This window comes from Penicillium canariense, assembly GCF_028826845.1.
Source record: "Penicillium canariense strain IBT 26290 chromosome Unknown utg000001l_segment0_segment0, whole genome shotgun sequence".
Classification (NCBI taxonomy): Eukaryota; Fungi; Ascomycota; class Eurotiomycetes; order Eurotiales; family Aspergillaceae; genus Penicillium; species Penicillium canariense.
In genome coordinates this window covers 5,456,302-5,475,157 of record NW_026622728.1, presented here as the reverse complement: position 1 = coordinate 5,475,157, position 18,856 = coordinate 5,456,302, and the positions used below count along the sequence as shown (strand labels likewise).

The 18,856-nt window shown below is 53.9% G+C and overlaps 7 protein-coding genes across 7 annotated transcripts; 3 read left to right on the top strand and 4 right to left on the bottom strand.

Annotated features, from left to right (window-relative positions):
* Positions 1-1,543: 1,543 nt before the first annotated feature.
* On the bottom strand, positions 1,544-2,879 carry bgt2 (GPI-anchored beta-1,3-endoglucanase EglC; the record flags this gene model as incomplete). Its single annotated transcript, XM_056683977.1, has 2 exons — positions 1,544-1,740; positions 1,823-2,879. 2 exons carry the CDS (start codon positions 2,877-2,879, stop codon positions 1,544-1,546), a joined length of 1,254 nt encoding a protein of 417 aa, XP_056547583.1.
* Positions 2,880-4,169: 1,290 nt separating this feature from the next.
* Positions 4,170-5,738, bottom strand: N7482_001851 (putative peroxisomal 3-ketoacyl-coA thiolase (Kat1); the record flags this gene model as incomplete). The annotated part of the gene is made up of 6 exons (XM_056683976.1): positions 4,170-4,208; positions 4,270-4,381; positions 4,437-4,501; positions 4,562-5,410; positions 5,482-5,577; positions 5,634-5,738. 6 exons carry the CDS (start codon positions 5,736-5,738, stop codon positions 4,170-4,172), a joined length of 1,266 nt encoding a protein of 421 aa, XP_056547582.1.
* Positions 5,739-6,430: 692 nt separating this feature from the next.
* Positions 6,431-8,772, top strand: N7482_001850 (putative bifunctional fatty acid transporter/acyl-CoA synthetase (FAT1); the record flags this gene model as incomplete). The annotated part of the gene is made up of 6 exons (XM_056683975.1): positions 6,431-6,483; positions 6,544-6,908; positions 6,972-7,127; positions 7,194-8,340; positions 8,397-8,546; positions 8,601-8,772. 6 exons carry the CDS (start codon positions 6,431-6,433, stop codon positions 8,770-8,772), a joined length of 2,043 nt encoding a protein of 680 aa, XP_056547581.1.
* A 407-nt stretch (positions 8,773-9,179) lies between these two features.
* N7482_001849 (O-acetylhomoserine-lyase) lies at positions 9,180-10,924 on the bottom strand (the record flags this gene model as incomplete). The annotated part of the gene is made up of 9 exons (XM_056683974.1): positions 9,180-9,224; positions 9,280-9,379; positions 9,433-9,447; positions 9,509-10,084; positions 10,136-10,429; positions 10,487-10,554; positions 10,605-10,688; positions 10,752-10,815; positions 10,872-10,924. The coding sequence occupies 9 exons, from the start codon at positions 10,922-10,924 to the stop codon at positions 9,180-9,182; spliced, it is 1,299 nt and encodes a 432-aa protein (XP_056547580.1).
* A 670-nt stretch (positions 10,925-11,594) lies between these two features.
* Positions 11,595-13,228, top strand: N7482_001848 (MFS general substrate transporter; the record flags this gene model as incomplete). Its single annotated transcript, XM_056683973.1, has 4 exons — positions 11,595-12,001; positions 12,067-12,281; positions 12,344-12,520; positions 12,573-13,228. The coding sequence occupies 4 exons, from the start codon at positions 11,595-11,597 to the stop codon at positions 13,226-13,228; spliced, it is 1,455 nt and encodes a 484-aa protein (XP_056547579.1).
* A 779-nt stretch (positions 13,229-14,007) lies between these two features.
* Positions 14,008-15,748, top strand: N7482_001847 (cytochrome P450; the record flags this gene model as incomplete). The annotated part of the gene is made up of 2 exons (XM_056683972.1): positions 14,008-14,980; positions 15,069-15,748. 2 exons carry the CDS (start codon positions 14,008-14,010, stop codon positions 15,746-15,748), a joined length of 1,653 nt encoding a protein of 550 aa, XP_056547578.1.
* Positions 15,749-16,107: 359 nt separating this feature from the next.
* N7482_001846 (purine-cytosine permease family protein) lies at positions 16,108-17,702 on the bottom strand (the record flags this gene model as incomplete). The annotated part of the gene is made up of 2 exons (XM_056683971.1): positions 16,108-17,235; positions 17,286-17,702. The coding sequence occupies 2 exons, from the start codon at positions 17,700-17,702 to the stop codon at positions 16,108-16,110; spliced, it is 1,545 nt and encodes a 514-aa protein (XP_056547577.1).
* Positions 17,703-18,856: the final 1,154 nt, after the last annotated feature.

Sequence of the window (18,856 nt, the reverse complement as noted above, 5' to 3'; positions counted from 1 at the left end):
GTGGTCGACACAGATCACAAGTCTAGATCCATCAACGGGACCTCCCTCTCTTTACTGGATGTACGAGCAGAATCTCGGTTCCCTTTATGGTGTCACTGGAAATTACACGGACATCAACTCGGTCATTGAATCTCTAGCCTCCTCTCTCACGATCAACGCACAATCCTAAGTCCGTGACGCGCCTATCAATGGGACTGCTTGGACCGTCGTCTCGTTCGTCCATGTGAGATGGCCATGGCTTATTCTGCCTGCTGTGCTCGTGGTTCTCAGTGTCATCTTCCTGGCGGTTACTATTTTGCATACGCGCAACCCGTATATCTGGAAGTCGTCTCCTCTTGCGTTACTTTTCTCAGACCTCTCAGTCGACGCGGCTAATCCTCTAAAGCTCGATCCTACCTTGAATAGCATGGAGAATTTTTCGAGGAATATGGAGGTTTGGCTGGAGACATCACATGGTGGTCCAAGCTGAAAGCAATTCCGACCATGTAATTCTAATCCTTATTTTCTGGTCCATTTTCCTTATCATGATATTTGTATATTTTTCTCGCATACCCATAATGAATAATACCAGCTCCTTACCTCTACAGGCTACCAAATGACCTCGGCTAAGTTACCGACATGTAACTATCTCTACCCAGGAGACTTGATCTCTAATATCATCTTACACCAGAAGCTTTCCTTGCCCCTTGTTTCATTCCCATCTGACCAGCAACATGGAATACATGGCCAAAGTTAATCGAGAAACAATGTTCACTGTGAGATATGAGCACTCCTACCCGGCAATTTCAGCACGAGCACGAGTCAAACGGCCCGACCATGCAATCCACTCTTAGCTTCGACTATTTGAGGAGGTCCTCAGATGCCTGTCACACCTCACTCCGCTTGTGGGTTTTGACACCGGTTGCAGACAAATCAACGTGCCGAGCCCGCCGGGGCCATGAGCCGAGGCGGGTCTAAAGAGGGAAAATAGGGGCTTCTCCACCATAAAAAGAAAAGTGTCTCGGACGGACGGTTCCTTGATCCATGTCCTCGCATGGCATGTCTCGCGTGAAGGGATAATCAAGGAAGTCGAGACCGCGGGATCGCGATGGGTCTGACGTCTAGGCTGTGGATCCATGCGGGAGGTAGTGGGTCTAGCCTTGTGTGGTGGTAATTATTGTTATTATTAATATCTTGGATCTTGGTCTGTGCAGGAAAGGGGGTGACAAATATAGATGCGCTGTTTTACTGCAGTCTTGAGGGTCATTGAGATCGATAGGTAATTTGGGATAGGGGGCTCGAAGTAGAACCGGAGATAGCACGCAAAATTTTAGCAATTGCGCATGGGATTACTTCAAGTCAATCAGATAATTAGGTAGGCAAGCAATTAACATTGAAGGAACAGCAGATAAAGCCGGAGACACATGTGTTTCTATAAAATATACATGTAATAAACGAGAGTGAGAAAGAAATATCCACAATAAATAAAACCATGCTCCGGAGCGGGGTTACCCAGATTCGCCTACCCTGTCACGCCTCATACAACCTAAGGGGGAATATGCACTTAAACAGCAATGGCAAGAATCAGGGCAGCGGCCAGAGCACCGAAAGCCGAGCCGGAGGAGCGGGCGGCAGAGTTGGTGCTCAGGACGGAGGAGGAGGCAGCGGCGGCGCTGCCGGAGCTGGAGCTGGAGCCGGAGCCGGAGGAGCCGACGGAGTTGGAGGAAGAAGAGGAGGAGGAGGAGGAGCCCGAGCCAGCAGCTGTGGTGGCAGAGGTCAGGGAGAGTGGAGGCAACGCCGGTGGATGACGGCATGGCAGAAGCGGAGTGGGCGCCCTTCCGACCAACACCGAAGGTGGAGGTAGCGAAACCGGTGACGCAGGAAGAGGACGCAGAGCCAGACTGGGAGCCAGTGCTGCCGGCGCCGGCATTGCTGGTGGACGTGGAGGCGGAAGCCGAGCTGGAGGAGGTAGAGTTGCCGCAGGAGAGGTCGAACAAGGGGTTGGTGCTGGAGGTGCTGCCAGTGACACCAAAGCTGGGGCTGGAGCCAGCATCGGCGAGCATGTACCACCAGGTGTTGGTCTCGCCGAAGAGGGGGCAGCCGACCTGGTCCCAGTACTGCTTGGCGTTGGCGACGGAGGCGACGGCGTCACCCTCGTTAGGGCCGCTGACGGGCCAGCCGGTCTCGGTGATCCAGACCTCCTTGCCGTTGGCAACGGCCTTGGTCTTCGCCACGGCGTCGTCGAACAGGGACTTGCCCTGATCGATGCCGTTGGACATGGTGGTCTGGTAGTAGGGGTAGCCGTCGAAGCCGAGCCAGTCAATCTCGTCGATAACAGCGGAGTTGGTGCTGTTGGTCCAGGCGTCCCAGGTGTCGACGTGACCGATCGAGGCGCCGCTCAGGGTGGTACCAGAGATGGCAGACTTGACCTGCTTGATGTAGGTAACCAGCAGAGAGGGGTCGATACCAACGCCGGCGTCGTTCTTGACACCAGTAACCGAGTTGCGGTAGAGGTCCTCGCTGCCGACGGAGATACCGACAACCAGCTTGGTGAAGGACTCGCCGTAGGTGTCAATGGCAGACTTGAGGGCGGCAATCTCGTTGTCCATGTTGCCGCCAGAGGCCCAGAGACCGAGCAGGAGGGAGGTGTCCTCAGCGACAGCGGCGGGGATGGCCTGAATAGGGTCGCTGGTGGTGCCGCCCTGGATCATAGTGTACAGACGGGCGCTGGTGAAACCGGAGGTGCCGACGAGGTTCTTAGCGGTAGCGAACTGGGTCTTGAAGTCGGCCTCATAGTTGTAGCTGCCATCAGTCTTGGTGGAGCCATAGTTGAAACCCTGCATGGCGGCCTCAGCTGCCACAATGGACAGAGCGAGGGCGAGGACTTGCTTGGAGAACATTTTGAAAGGTCTGTAAAGAGTGTGTCTAGTGTGCGTTATCGAGTCCGTCGATTATCTCGAGGTCAGAAAGGAAAATCAGAGAGTGACGCGAAGGATAGAATGTAGAAAGAAAGAATGAATGTGACAAGAAAACACAAGAAGAATCGTTGAAGGAAGAATCAGGGAGAGAAGAAAGGAGGGAATTGAACATGTACGGAGACTCCAGAAATAAAAGCGAGCCAGGCCCAACGGCCCCGACCTGAGAGGCATCAAGTCTAGACTCCGCCACCGGAGAAACGGAGTGGGCCCATTGTGGAGCGCGACACGTTTGCTTGTTAGCACCACCCACCAGCCGATTGGCCGAGTCCGTTCCAAAAATATTCGGGTATCCAATGACCGTCAAAGTCCACATCGGAAAGGGCTCACTGCCCTGGCAGACCGTGAATGGTGGCTTGCATTGTGGCCGTCGCGATGTCCCCGGATATGACTTTTCGCTGCCGGTTCCATACGTTGGGCGTGGGTTATGATGGGAATAGAGTTTGCACCCGTGGAAACCTGCAGTTCAGAACTCGATGTCCGTTGTGGCGAACTCTGGGTCAACCTTTACAGGCCCTTGCCCTGGACGAACCCTTGGGCGAGGGTGCGTCGATTCAGGTGCAGGCGACCCTCGTTGCTCCGGGCAGCCCGGAACCCCGGCGCAAGGGCCCCGTGCCCTGCAGGGGAAAGAGAAAGAGCAAACCCAATGGACACGTCAAAAGGCGGGCGATCGAATGCCCAACCTTACCATGAGGTCACCATGGACTCGCATTTGTCTCGGTGTGAGGAAGTATCCACTGCGCTGTCGCTAGAAAATCGCGGTTGTAGTGTCGATCCGATGCCACGAATGAATTCGGGCCTTCGGAGCGCTGATCAGGCTAGTCCGCTTTAGGTATGTTCATGCCTGATACCCTAGGCCCGAACAGCGTGGCGAACGCCAGTCTACGGTTCGGCCAGAGCGAAGGATCGATCAATCGTGCAATTCTAGGTCAATCAGATATGCAAGTTTGCGGTGCAGGGTAGCTTGAAAGAATGGCGTGCCCCATTTGGGCATTCTTTCGGGGTTGGGCGGTTGAGGATCTGAATCATAGTGGATGCGATGTACCGAGCCTTCTAGTGGGAGGCGACGTCATTCGAGCTTGCAGCGACCAAGTCCCTGATCTGAGTGTAATAGGTACCTTGACCTTAGGCTTGGACAAAACATGCTTGATATTGAATCTGTAGGCTATATACAATATTACAGCGAAGAATTTTTCGTCGACACAGTCCAAGGCTCTAGTGCTCGGAAACAAACACACCGGCCATACCCATGCCCTATTACAAAAAAGGTCAGCATTACGCTCTCAGTAAGAAGGGAATAAGAATAGTCACGTACGGTTCCCACACACATCGAGGTCACAGCAACGCGCTTGTTCTGGCGCCGCAGCTCGGCCAAGGCAGTGACAACCTGTCGGGCACCGGTAGCACCCAAAGGGTGGCCGAAGGCACTGTTTACAGTCAATAAGAAATGGAACAGCTCGCCAGATATCAAGGAGCACCTACATAGCACCACCACGAGGGTTCACCTTGGCCTCATCCAGGCCCAGCTTGCCCACACAGTAGACGCCCTAGCGGAGAATTGTGGTTAGTTTGGTTGACAAGGACTATTCGGAGCGAGTGTGACATACCATGGAAGCAAAAGCCTCATTTATCTCAAAGACATCGATCTCATCCTTGTTTAAGCCAAGCTTGCCCAGAATCTTAGGGATAGCGATGGATGGGCCAATACCCATGATTCGGGGCTCCAGGCCAGCAACAGTAGCACCGCAGAACTTGCCAACAATGGGCTGGCCCAGCTTCTGGGCCTGCGACCGCTTCATCAGAAGCAGCGCAGCGGCACCGTCCGTAATCTGACTAGCATTGCCACCGGTCGTGGCACTAGGTTGCCACTGCGGGAAAGCAGCGCGGATCTTGCCGAGGGACTCGGGGGTCGTGCCATAGCGGATACCATCATCACGATCCACCACAATATCCTTCACCTCCCCGGTCTTGGGATCCTTGATCTGGGTCTTAATGGGCACGATCTCATCCTCAAACCAACCCGCCTTCTGGGCACGCTCGGCCTTCTGGTAGCTGCCCGCGGCGAACTTATCGTGCTGCTCGCGGGTGATGCCGAACTGCGATGCCACGTTCTCTGAGGTCTGGCCCATGGGCTGGTAGTTCTGCGAGGCGAGCGGATGCGTCTGAATCCGCTCTGCCATCTCCGGGGCGCCGCCGTCGGCGTTGGTGCTCATGCTCTCAGCGCCTACCGCGATACCGACATCGATGGAGCCCGCGATGATCTGGTTCGCGATATTTTGGATCGCGAGCAGACCGGACGAGCAGAAGCGGTTTGAGACGGAGGCGGCGGTGCTCACGGGAAAGCCGGCGGCTAGAACGGCGGAGCGAGCCAAGTAGGCTGAGCCGGCGGCAAGACAGTTACCGACGGAGACATCCTCGACGAGGTTGGGGTCGATCTTAGAGTTTTCCCGGACAGCCTAGCGCGTGATGTGAGATTTGAGGCTTTTCGGGGGGGTAGTCATCGAAATGGATATATAGGGCGACCTACCGTGAGCAGGGAGATTAGGAGGTTGTCGACGGTGGTGTCCTTGAAGCCACCCTTGCGGGCCTTGGTGAGTGGCGTGCGCGCGAGATAGGTGATGACCTGGCGCGAGTGTGATTAATTGGGCGCACAGTTTAGCAGCACCCCGAACAACATACCACATCATCGGGGTTCTTCGCGAGAATCTTGGCCTTGGCAGCCGAAACACCAGCGGGTGATAGCTGGTTTGTGATGGACGATAACCGCTGCTGTGGAGAAGACATAGCTGCTAAGAAGTGATCCAGGTGTGGGAGGAGCCGGGGAGTTTTCAGATGCAACGCGGGGATACAAAATAAAAAAATAAAGCTTGCCTCACGGCCGGAGCTGCACTTAATACTTTCCGGGGTGGAAGAAACGCGGGGGCGAATGAACCGCGGCTTAACTTGTGATGAGCTGTGAAGCAGCAACATCCCCCCCGACAGGCCCACCGAGCAACCGAGCCGGCCTCACACGCCCGACGAGGTGGACCAGCCGAGTGGAAGTGCCGTTGCGTCTCGGCGGGCTGCCGGTACGATACCGTCACATAGAAATCCTCGGCTCGCGCAGCATAGCGCTGATTGGTGGATTGGCCGTACTTTACAGACTCGCGCTCCTTCGATCATGCTAGTCGTACTCGTGCTGATATCAGATATTCAGGAGTCGGGAACAAAGTGGACAGACAGCCAAGAATCACGTTAACAAGAACACCATACCACTACACCAGACTATAGCGATGAAAACACTCGAGCAAGGGGCAACTGCTGCTCCCGCCAAGACCGGGGCAAAAAGGAACGGCTAAGACCGCGGGGAACGAGCGGAAGCAGATCAGCCCGGACAATGGAGAACCCCTTTGATAAGACGGGGGATTTCCGTGTTCCTTCCCCACCTCGGCCTGTGTCGCTGGCCTAGCTGTAATGCTGTAATGCCACGGCTCGTTATGAACGGCAAATCAAGCTCGGCCAGCTTCCGTCTGGAGCTTACCAGCGTGGGGTACCCCTTATAAACACCCAGCCTCGCGATTCTCCATGTGGACAGTTGAGAGATTCGGAGCTGTGATCTGGAGGCGACCATCCAGCTAGACCGCTCGCAATTGAACAGCACCGACAATCCCGCCACAGAGCTGCACACACACAATGGACCTTTTTCCGAGGCCAGTGTGCCCACCGTGGCCATTGCGTCGGCTCTGGCTGCAGGCGCGGGGGCCTATCTAAATGCGAAGCTTTCTCTCTCGACAGATCTGGCAGCCCTTTCCAACGACCGCGCTTTTGGCAAGCGGCTTGCGGCGCGCATTGCCAGCCTGGGCGAGTCCACTACTATCTACAAGCTGCTAGAGCGGGTGGTCGAGGAGGGACATGGTGCGGCGGATGCACTCTGGTTTGAGCAGACAACCTGGTCATACAGCCAAATCAAGGATGGTAGGTAGCCTCTTGTACCTGATCGCAAAGCAATAGGAAATTAACTATACACCTAACCTACAGCGGTTGATCGATTTGCTGCTCTACTCCATACGAGGGATGTCAAGGCGGGTGATTTCGTGGGCGTTTTCACGACCAATTCGCCCGAGATGGTGATCCTCCTCTACGCGCTGTCCAAGCTGGGTGCTGTTGCCGCGATGATCAACACTAATTTGCGGGGTAAGCTTTCCATATGTTCTTTTACAGACAAATTCTGCAATCTCACTGGTACTAATGCGTGTCCAGACGATACGTTCATTCACTGTCTCAACGTCTCGGACTCGACATCGATTATCTCCACCCCCGATATCTCACAATTCGTTTGCGCCGATCTACCACACTTCGCTTTCAATCTGTCGTCCTTCAACGGTGTCTCAACCGGACCCGTCGAGCTGATCACTGCAGCCGATCTGCAACAATACCCCCCATCCGGACTGGACCCTGCTAAGCGCAGCCCTAAAGACCTGGCAGCGCTGATCTACACATCGGGCACGACGGGAAAACCCAAGGCCTGCGCCGTTCGGAACATGTTGGCTATGGTCACCTCCACTCCTCTCAGCATAGACGCTAAGAATCCGTGCAAGTACTACCCTCTGCGCACATATTCACCCCTCCCGCTTTTCCACGGCACAGCCTTCTTTACCGGATTGTGTTACTCGGTGGGTACCGCCGGGACACTTTGCTTGAGACGCAAGTTCTCCGCTTCACAGTTTTGGAAGGACGTACACGATTCCAAAGCCACACGTATTCTATACATCGGTGAGCTGTGCCGGTACCTGCTCTCCAGCCCTCCGACACCCTACGACCGCAATCACAACTGCATTGCAGCGGCAGGCAACGGACTCCGTGGCGAGATCTGGGAGAAGTTCCGTGAGCGGTTCGGTGTGCCTGAGATACGTGAGTTCTACCGCTCCACGGAAGGAATCGCCAGATTCGATAACCACGGGGTTGGCGCATGGGGTGCTGGTAAGGTCGGTTTCTCTGGTCCCATCCGTCGCTTCCTTGAAGATGACACGTTCATCGTCAAATATGATCCGGAGACCGAGATGCCCTTCCGCGATCCTGTTACTGGGTTCTGCGTTCGTGCTCATTTGGGCCAGGAGGGCGAGGCGATTGGTCGTGTGCGCGATCGTGGTCTGTTGATTGAGTATCTGCACAATGATGACGCCACTGAGAGCAAGCTGCTGCGCGATGTCTTCCAGAAGGGAGATCTCTTCCAACGCACGGGTGATCTGGTTGTTCAGGATTACTCGGGCTGGATTAAGTTCCAGGACCGCGTTGGAGATACCTTCCGCTGGAAGGGTGAGAATGTCAGCGCGGGTGAGATCCGTGATCATATCTGCCGCATTGAGGGTATTCATGATGCCGTGGTATATGGCGTCCAGCTCGCCGGGTACGTGCGAAGGTCATTCTGCGAAGACGACGTGCTTTCCTAATACTTGTCTTTAGGTACGACGGCCAAGCCGGTGCCGCTGGAATCACTCTGGAAGAGCACTCCCCGGCCTTTGAGACTGAGTTCATTTCCAACCTATACAAGGAGCTGCAGAAGAGAGGAGTACCCTCTTACGCCTTTCCTCGCCTGGTTAGGATCACCGAGAAGTTTGTTGTCCTCTGATTCTGGTTTTGACACATGATCTTATTAACATTTTGTAGGGTCGCAACGGGAGTTACTTTTAAACAGGCCAAGGGTGACCTAGTCAAGAAGGGATGGGATCCCCGCAAAGACTGGGGTGGGGATTCTTTGTACTGGTTGAACGGCACTAAGTACGAGAAATTGGATGACCAGAGCTGGGCGCTCATCGAGGGTGGCAGGGCCAGGCTATGAGATACGATATCAAGACCACAGTAATAAGGTTTCGCTGTGTATATACATGATTAGATTCTCCGTGTGTATTATACTAGCATGCAAGGTCCATTACGTACCGTTGTTGATGACCTGTTGCGTGTTCAACCTGGAGAAGCCGAGCTGTTGCATTGATCATGTTGTCTCGGTACCTAGGGGAGAATACGGAAATAAATGCAAATCATTGATTGCTCTCGCCAACCTAAAAAAATCAGTCGATTTTTGTTCGCTCGGAAATCCATAGGTCAATCAAAAGCGCGATTTAGCCCCGTAGAATGCATTTGGCGTCGCCCTACTATGCACTGATATTTGACCACCACCGACCTAAAATCGGTAGTCTGCTACCAAATTGAATTATTCTAACCCGACAACCCGGCCTCCCTCAACCGCTACAGGAGATTCAGTGCCTGCTCAATGTCCTCGATAATGTCATTCTGGAATATAGGATTAGTTGCATCCGCTTAGAATATTGCGGTATTCGTAGCTTACCGAATTTTCCAGCCCGACCGACACCCGAAAAAAGGCTTCATCGACCTCTGTAATCCCTGGTCTGGGGGACAAAGCGACATTTGGCAGATAGATGAGTGTCCTGTGCAATTTGTTTAGTCTCGCCTACGGCCACAGGCTTTGATTTCGACTCACTGGGGATTTCCCACGCTGCTCAAACCAGTTAGCCATCGGGACATGGAAGGATAATTCCTTTGACGCAAGAACTCACCCGTCAGATTCCCCGATCATCTTCAAGTTCGCAACCAGCGCCTTAGCTGCTTCCACTCCGCCTCCTACTATCCCGAAATATAAGATCGCCCCATACGCATTCCGTTGTCGAAGATAGGTCTCTGCGCGGTCGACTTTCTGGTGATCAGGCAGACCAGGGAATATCACCCGACTCACTTTTCCGTTTGATGCCAGCCATCTCGCCAATATTAAAGCGTTTTCGTGGTGCCGATCTAGACGAGGAGACAGGCTTGCCAGCCCGGCTAACGCGAAAGTCGCCGCGAATGGGTTCAGAGAGGGTCCGACATCACGCAAAATTGCCATCCGAACGTAAAAGATATAAGCAAGGGCGTCGAACTTTTCGCAAAAATTGAGACCGTGATAGCCAGGGGCCGGAGTCGTAAGGTGCGCAAATCTCTCGGCGTGTTCAGCCCAGTGAAACTTTCCGCTATCGATAATTATCCCGGAGCGAACCGTGCCAGACCCGGTGATCCATTCCGAGGATGCGTGCACGACAATGTCTGCTCCATGATCGATAGGCCGAATGAGGTAGCCTGCAGCCCCGGCCGTATTATCTCTGCAAGCCTGTCAGGACACGATTGTAGTTATAGCTGGTTGAGGGACTGACACTATAAGCGGAATTCCAGCCTCATGAGCTATCGATGCGACCAGCTTGATATCTGCAATGTCCAGACCCACACTGCTTATACTTTCAATATACACCGCGCGCGTCTGGTCGTCGATTGCGTTGCGGATCGCGTCGGCATCATTGGTATCGACAAACTTGACGGAAATGCCACGTGATGGGAAACTGTATTTGAAATGGTTGTATGCGTCTTCTGCTATGGTGGCTGATGATATAATGTTCTCGCCAGCACTGGCTAGACCAAAAATAGCCATCCACCGAGCTGCTTCTCCGGAACTGGTTCTTCGTTAACTCAAGTAGGCATCCGATGGAATGAGTAGGCATATGACTGACGCTGCTGCAAGGCTAGCAGCCCCGCCTTCGAGAGCCGCGATGCGCTGTTCAAGTACACCCAGTGTAGGCTGGGAAGTCATTAGCTCGTTCCCATATCTCACAGCACGTAGATGCGTACATTCCCCAGTCGGCTGTAGGCGTAGTCCTCAGCCCGCCCGGCAAAGATATCGGCGCCATGTTGAGAGTTATTGAAGACGAAAGACTAGATATGGTGATCAGTAATCCAAGGAGCCTCTGCAGGTAGGAACTGATGTTGCTGCTATACCGTAGTTGTATAGATGGGAGTTGTCACAGCTCCTGTTCCTGAGTAAACCCTGTGCACGTCCTTTCTTAGAGGCTGTGTTAGCTCATGAGCCAAAGCTGTGGGGCACAGCAGAGAAAGTACCCAGCATGAATTGACAGGCTCTCATAGCGGAGTTGGTCTTTTTGGTTTGCCATGATGCTATCGAGATTTGTGTGCGATGTGAGTTAGCACGATGGTAAGGTACCATCGGGTCGCCGATTAGAACTACCTCGGTCCTTATCGTGGACGCGGACTACTTAGAAGCCTTACGAATTACCCCGCGATGGGCTGCGGGTGGGGCAACCGAAGTGTTTTGGGTGGCTGGACCGGTTTTCCTTTTCTCTCATCCACACATCGATAAGCGTTCTCCCAGTTCACGAAATAGAGACAAGGATGCAGTAGATTACTGTCGAACATCTTCAGCAAATCTGCGGCTGTGCAACAAAATCTTTGTTGCCCAGGTTATGCTGCCTGGCCATCACGCCATCATTAACTAGTCCGTGCCGGTCTCTTATCTCATCCTTTATGAGAGGCCTCTCGCCATTCTAGGTGTTGGCTTGCTTTTAGTTTCATGTGCTCTATAGCTTACCTCCACGGCTGCGCTTTTGATTGGACAAACAGACTGACTTTAGGATGATTTGGTTATCTAGCGCAAATGGCGTATAGAAGCCGTTTCCTGGTGTAATCCCTTCTTAACTCGGATCAATTTTTCCGGCCGTGACAGGGAGGGGCGTGAAAGTTTTTTCTAAACGACGACAGAGAAGCCTTGTCACCCGAAGGCTCTCATAACTCCCCCTTGCCTCTTAAGAAAAAGAGCGGTTCAAGATGGCCTCGACGCGGAGCAAAGTTGCGATTTGGCTCTGGGGGCCAGACCCCAGAGATCGTGATCTTCTGGCCAAACTCGACGTGACACTGCTTCCCTACTTTTCGTTGATCTGGTTTCTTTTTGGGGTCACTCGAGCCAGTTACTCCTCCGCTTATATTAGCGGAATGAAAGAGGCCCTCAACTTCCAGGGGAAAGAGTACAATTACATGATCACCGCGTATTTGGTTGTTTATGCCGTTTGTCAAATGCCCGGAACCAGTCTTCTGACCATCGTGCGGCCCAAATATGTGTTTGTCGCGGCCAATGTGACCTGGAGTATGTTGACCTTGATCACATACAAGATGACCCATGCGTGGCAGGTTATTCTGTTGAACGCGATTGAAGGAGGGTTCTCGGCCATCGCATAGTAATACCCCCGCTCCTTCACACACGAGGTATCTCCGGAACCAGTTGTCCTGACTTTGAGAACAGCGTCGGGGCCCAATTTATACTCGGCTCCTGGTACAAGAAGTCCGAACTCGGCATACGGGCTGCGGTGTTCTGTGTGTTTGGTCATATAGGGAGCATGGCGGGCGGTTGGATTCAAGCTGGACTGCTGGAGACGCTAGCGGGCAAGGGAGGCCTACCCGCTTGGAAATGGATCTTTATTATCGTCTCCGTGATGACTGTCCCAGTTGCGCTATTCGGTATGTTTGCAGACAACCTACCTACGGGGCTGGACGGATGATCTAATCGCGACGATTCATAGGCTGGGTCTTCATTCCAGACCTCCCGGCACACCGTGCGGCCTGGTATCTCACTGACGAGCAAAAGGAGCACGCCATTACTCGTCTGGGCGTTCCTCGCAAGACGTCCTGGGACGTGACCGTATTCAGGCGTGTTCTGCTGAGCTGGCAATTCTGGCTCTTACCGTTTATTTTCATGCGTATGTCTCCAGGCATTATCTCCGAAGGCCCCCGTCACTAACGGTGGTACAGTGTACTCTCTATCCGTGCAAATGCTACAGAACAACGTCATGGCCTACTGGATGGCTGGACGAGGGTACACAACCGTTCAACAGAACAACTATCCCACCGGAGTGTACGCGACCGCAATTTTTGGCACCGTTCTCTATGCCATCATCTCGGACAAGCTCAAGTCCCGCTGGGAGGTCTCTATCGCCATCGGCCTGACTTTTGTCATTGGCTCAGCCATTCTGGTGTCAAACCCGCCCACGGACGCCGGCTATTTCGTGGCATTCTATCTACTTGGAACCACCTTTGCACCCCAGGCAGTTTGGTACTCCTGGCTGGCCGACGTGACCGGCCACGATTTCCAGCTCCGTGCCATTGCGACCGGATTCATGAACTCGTTCGACTTTGCATTCGTCACCTGGTGGCCGTTGATCTTCTACCCTGCAACCGATGCGCCGGATTTCCACAAAGGATATACTGCGAGTCTAGTGACGGGGGCGCTCACCCTACCTCTCATTGGGGCGATCGCTTACCTGGAGAAGAGGGACACGGCGAGCGGGATCATCGGTACGGTTGCGGTCGAGAACCCCCTCATTGATGATGATGGTTCGCGAGACGGCGAGCCAGGCAAGCCGGCCAATGCGCCGGTCAACGTGCGAGCGACTGAGGTCAGCGTGTAGTCAAGGCAATTGAATCGTAGATGAGATTTGATAGGCATGGAGTATCTTCGAATCTTTGCTTTATAACACCACGAGACTACCTGTTGTTTTTCCACCACCGGTCTTTGCATTTGATGGTATGATAACGCGCGATCCCCCTCGGCCTAGGACGAAGTATAGACTGGAGGAATAGGCGGAATGGAGCGGCCTGTGGAGTGAGTTACTGTCCTCTGCGTTGGTGATCCTATTTCCGCTCTAGCATCTAACCTTCCTCGGGCCGCTCGACATGCGTTGATCAAGTCTGTAGATATGTGACGCTGGACATACACGGGGTCTTGATCAGTACGAACTGCAACGGTCTCGGAAAATTTTCCGAATACAGAGGACCGACTTGCGCTGATCACCACCACTCCTCCCCACTCTTGATCTTGATCACTTGATAGAAGCACATAGAGACGGTTCTAACTTCTCTCCACCTCCCCCACTCTTGACTGCCTGGGTCGAAATTCGTAGTTGCGTAAGTCGACCGGATGTCAGGAGAGCATCCCTAAGTCGTAAGTGTATCCGATCAAGGCCGCCCACTTCCGTGACTGGGATCTACAAATATGGGATCTGCAAAAAGAACCCTGACCAGGGAGCGACCACTTTCTTATAAGGCTACCTTGGTATATAGTATATATAGTACTGGCCTAGGCAGATACTGTCTACGTATTTGACAACACCGTGACTTGACGTGGTGACGACGACAGAGACGAGGGCTCATTTCACTGCAGTTTAGGGAACGGCTCATCGATCTCGTCATGGCCCTCCCGCAAGCCTTCGCTTCTCCAGCCGCCCTGGCGGCGATTTTCATGGCCGGCATTCTCCTCTGCCTGCTGTTGCGAATCGGACGGCGGCCGAAAGGCATGCCGCCAGGTCCTCCAACTATTCCAATCATGGGCAACTTGCACCAGCTGCCCAGGGAGGATGTTCACGTCAAATTCAAAGAGTGGGCGGATCAATATGGGGATATCTACTCAGTCATGCTGGGAAGCCAGCGGATGGTGGTCTTGAACTCGCCCCAGGTGGTCAAGGACCTCATCGACCAGAGGTCAAACAACTACTCCTCTCGGCCTGAGATGTACGTCGGCCAGACCCTCATCTCAGGCGGGTACCGCCTCGTCCTGATGCAGTACGACGAAGGCTGGCGGCTCGCTCGCAAGATGATCCACAACCTCCTCAACATCAAGACTGCCGTCGAGTATATCCCATTCCAGGAGCTCGAGCTCCGGCAGATGCTGGCAGACATGGTCAAGGAGCCCAACGCGTACCATGACCACGTCAGACGCTACAGCACGTCGCTTGTCACCAGCTTCACTTTCGGCTGGCGGAGCCTGGCCTTCCATGACCCCGACGTCAAGGCCATCTACGAAGGCTTTGAGGAGTTTGCCGTGGCCTCCAATGTCTCAGCATCGATGTTGGACTACTTCCCCTTCCTTCGGATCATGCCTGACTGGATGAACCCGAGCAAGAGACGCGGCAAGCAGCTGCACCAGGCCGAACTTGACCTGTACAAGTCCTACATGCTCAAGGTCAAGCAGCGCAGCGAGAAGGGCGTCAGTTCCAAGAACTTTTGCGACACCATGTTCAAGCTGCAGGAGAAGCACGGCTTCAGTGATGATTGGGCATCCTACGTCAGCGGGACACTGCTCGAGGCCGGATCGGACACCACAGCATCCATCTTCCTGTCCTTTGCCGTGGCCATGATCAACTTCCCCGAGGTGCAGAAGAAAGGCAAGTCATAATCTTCCCCTCACTCTATCTATTCCACTCTCGATTCCCTTTTTTAACCTGCCCGCGCCTCTGACTGACCCCTTGACAGCGCAAGAGGAGGTCGACCGCGTTGTCGGACCGAACAGGCTGCCCACCATGGCCGATGAGAAGTCTCTCCAGTATATCCGCGGAGTCGTCAAGGAGTCGCTCCGCTTCTTGCCCTCGTCCATCCTGGGTATTGTGCCCCACGCGAACACCAACGCCGACACGTACCGTGGCTATCACTTCCCTGCTAACACTGGCATGATGATTAACGTGTGGGCCCTGAACAACAACCCCGAGCGATACCCTAACCCGCGCAACTTTGAACCGGATCGATACAAGGACGACTTCCTCCGCGCGCAGGAGAGTGCCACCCTCAACGACGTTAGCAAGCGCGACCATTACACCTTTGGCGCCGGGCGCCGGGTTTGCCCTGGCCTGAACATCGCCGAGCGCAGCCTATTCCTCGGCATCACTTACATGCTGTGGGCCTTTAGTTTCGAGCACGCAACGGACGAGAAGGGCAACAAGATCCCCGTCAGTACGGAGGATGTCACGCAGGGTATCGTGTGCCGGCCGAAGCCATTCCCCTTCAAGCTGCGGCGCAGAGACCCTGGGAGGATAGAGATGATTCTCAAGGCGTGGGACAACGCCAAGGAGCTACTGGCTAGGTATCCGGATGGCATACGGAGCACGCAGTATGTAAACGATTGGAAGGAGTTCACCGCAAACGAAAAGTTTACTTAGCTGGCCGCTGTCGGCGTGGCATATGTATGTCAAGTCATACTGTAATACATACATTTGCTCCTCTTATATCATGCGCAGTGAAATAGACGGGCCAAGGAAGTCCACCAGTCAGGGCTGGATCGATGTATATAGTATAGGGAACTCGAGGTCTTGGGTGTCCTCGGGCAGATAGAGTCAAGACAATGGCGGCGCTCGAGCACTCAACATTACGATCATGGATAATAGATAGATAAGCCATCTGCGGGCTGTGGAGGGCATTCTACTTGCCAAACAGACTGGTTACGCATCCGGCTCTCGTTAGTTATCCGTTTCCATTATCTTACCTAATCCATGCACCACTCCACTAACTACCCAAAAAGTTACCGGCCGATGAACCTCAGCTCCAGCCACCGTAGGGGAGGATACACTATGGCAGCCCACGAGGAGCTGACCGGCAAGCCCAAGTCGATTCCGTCGCCGACCAGCTTGCCGAGAGGGCCGGTGAAGTATGTCTGGTACATACCCAAGGTCGCGCCCAGCCAGCCGACGAGGAAGGCGGCCAGAGCTGCCAGCCCGATGGGTAACCTCTTCCTGTCGTTCCAAGCGGTCCAGTCGTAGCCGCCTGTTTTGCGGCGGAAAAGAAGCTCCTCTTCCAGTGTCATTGTGATCCAGAACGCAGTCCAGTAGCCTATGAGGGCGAGGAAGCTCTCGAAAATCTCGAAGAGCTTGTCCCTGCCGGCACAGGCGCACACGGTGCAGATGACGACGCTAATGATGGCCCAGAATAGGCGCGGCAGCTGGGCAGGCCAGTGCCCGATGAGCTGGAAGGATAGGGCGCTGCTGTAGAGCGAGGGGACGACGTTGGAGATCAAACCCAGGGCGACAATGCACGAACAGACGTGCCCAAAGGTGCCGAGAGGGGCGTACGACTGGTCGAGGAGCGCCCCAACGCTGATTTCGTAAGCCTCGGCCCAGCCTGGCGTGTTTGCAACGCCGGAAGCGATGCCGACGCCGACCATGTAAGTGCAGGCGCAGGAGAGGCCCATCCCGAGCGTGGTGGCCATGAAGACCTTCCAGCGCTTCGCGTCAGGGGGGAAGTAGACGTAGAAGTCGGCAGAGGCAGGGGCCCAGGCCAGGCAGCCCGACATGCAGAGAAAGAAGAAGGACATCCTGTCGGCGGCCTTCACCGCGCTGGTGCCAGTTGACGGCTCGGTGGTATTGAAGTACGGCCCCGCGCAGCCGACGGCGACAAAGAGGACGACTAGCTGCGGAATGCAGGCGTACCGCTCATACACATGGAATACCCGGATGCCAAAGAGCAAGATGGCCAGGGTGATTATGGCCGAGATGACCACACCCACGACGACGCTCATACCATTTCCGTTGATATGGGACATGATCTGACCAGCGATGAGGAGATCAATGAGGCCGTACCCCAGCATGATAACGATGTTGAGCAGCACGCAAAGGCGCGATGGCCACCAGCCCATGGTGTATCGTGCGATGACCTTTCTCCGTCAACCCCACCGCTCCGACACCAGGGGGATTAAGAACTCACCAGGGTACGATTGCCGCTGATGGGGCCGAAAGTCGAGATGTAGGCCGAGCACGCAGCGCCCGCCATAGCGCCGAAAGCCGCGAGGATCAACCCATCGGCTAGGCCCAGGTAGAAGACCAAAGGCCCCAGAAGCCCCAGCATGGTGTTATTCGCGGTGAGATTGGCTGAGAACCAGACCAGACCCATCTGCACGTAGTCGCCAAGGACCGTCTTCCTCGCTCGAACATCCTCGGGGACTCGCTCGATGCCACGGGCCTCCAGGCCGAGCTTCTGCTCCATGCGTAACGACCACCGCTGGAACACATTGTTCAGCGGCAGGACTTCGTCGACGAAGCCTGTCTCCGTGGCCGGGAGGACATGGTCGGACGCCGTGTCCAATGCCTTTTCGGATTTGGATCCATCAGAAGTGTCGGCCATCTTCCTTGATCTTCGGATGGGAGAGACTTGTTTGACTTGATGCTGCTGCTGCTGCCCATCGACTGTGGTGGTCCGAATGTTTTATAGGACAGGCTACTCGGTCAATGGCTTCCTCATCGTGCGCCTCGCCTCCGTGGGAATGTCGGGACACCATAACGATAAGAGACCTCCACCGAGACCACTGAGATGTTCCCCATCCTTGATAGTGTATCGTCCCACTCTCAACGATACCTCGGCTTATCGAAGGTGGGGGGAACGCTTTGGTTGCGCCCTGAGCCCTGCTTGGGATAGGAGCTAATCAAGGTTCCAACCAATTAGCGCCGACAGCATATGGCTACTAGGCAATCGGCAGAGTATGTACTTCGCATCTCGTATCTCACCCCGGCGCCCTTCTTCCCAGATGACCGGCTTGACATGGCTGTTGTATTTCAGAGGAAGGTTTATTGTTCCCACAACAGAGTTGGTTGGTGCTCAGAGAAAGGTTCAGTTCTTGTTATTTCCGAGGAAATATACGAGCCTGTATGTACAACATGGAGTCTAGGTTGATTTCAAGCAATTTTGTTCTCCATATAGATAGTGCAGGAATTATTTCTAATGATTATGAGAGTCTCATGTATACGTAGAGGTAGACAGCGTCTCCTAGATGAGAATTTACTATTAAGAGCAACTCTGGTTAGACATTGACACTCCCATGGGTATTCCCATATGGGTAGGTCCCATTCCGCCTGCGCATGGGTGCCCATCCGTCCCATGGCGTCCCATGATGCAGAATTTATGATAAATGCACTTTTATGTCATACTTTTCGGTATTTAGTCTTAAAGTCAAATCTATTGAAATTGCGATTAAATCAGATAAAACGAACAACATTTCCATAGATCGAGTGAAATATATATATTATAAGCTGGAGGATATATATAGGACTAGAAAAATGAGGTTAATGGTGAGTTTACGAGTGAGTGAAAGTAATTTAATGAAAGTGCTGGTGTGGTCGCCACAATCAATATGTCTTTTGAAGCTCCGACACTGAATCTCTACCACCACTTTTGAATGTCCAACCCAAGTTCGCTTAAAAGCTTAATGGTACCGCTTAATACTATCGTACTATGCCTATAAACAAGCTTGTTACCTCGTAGGGAGGCTAAAAGGTGGTGAT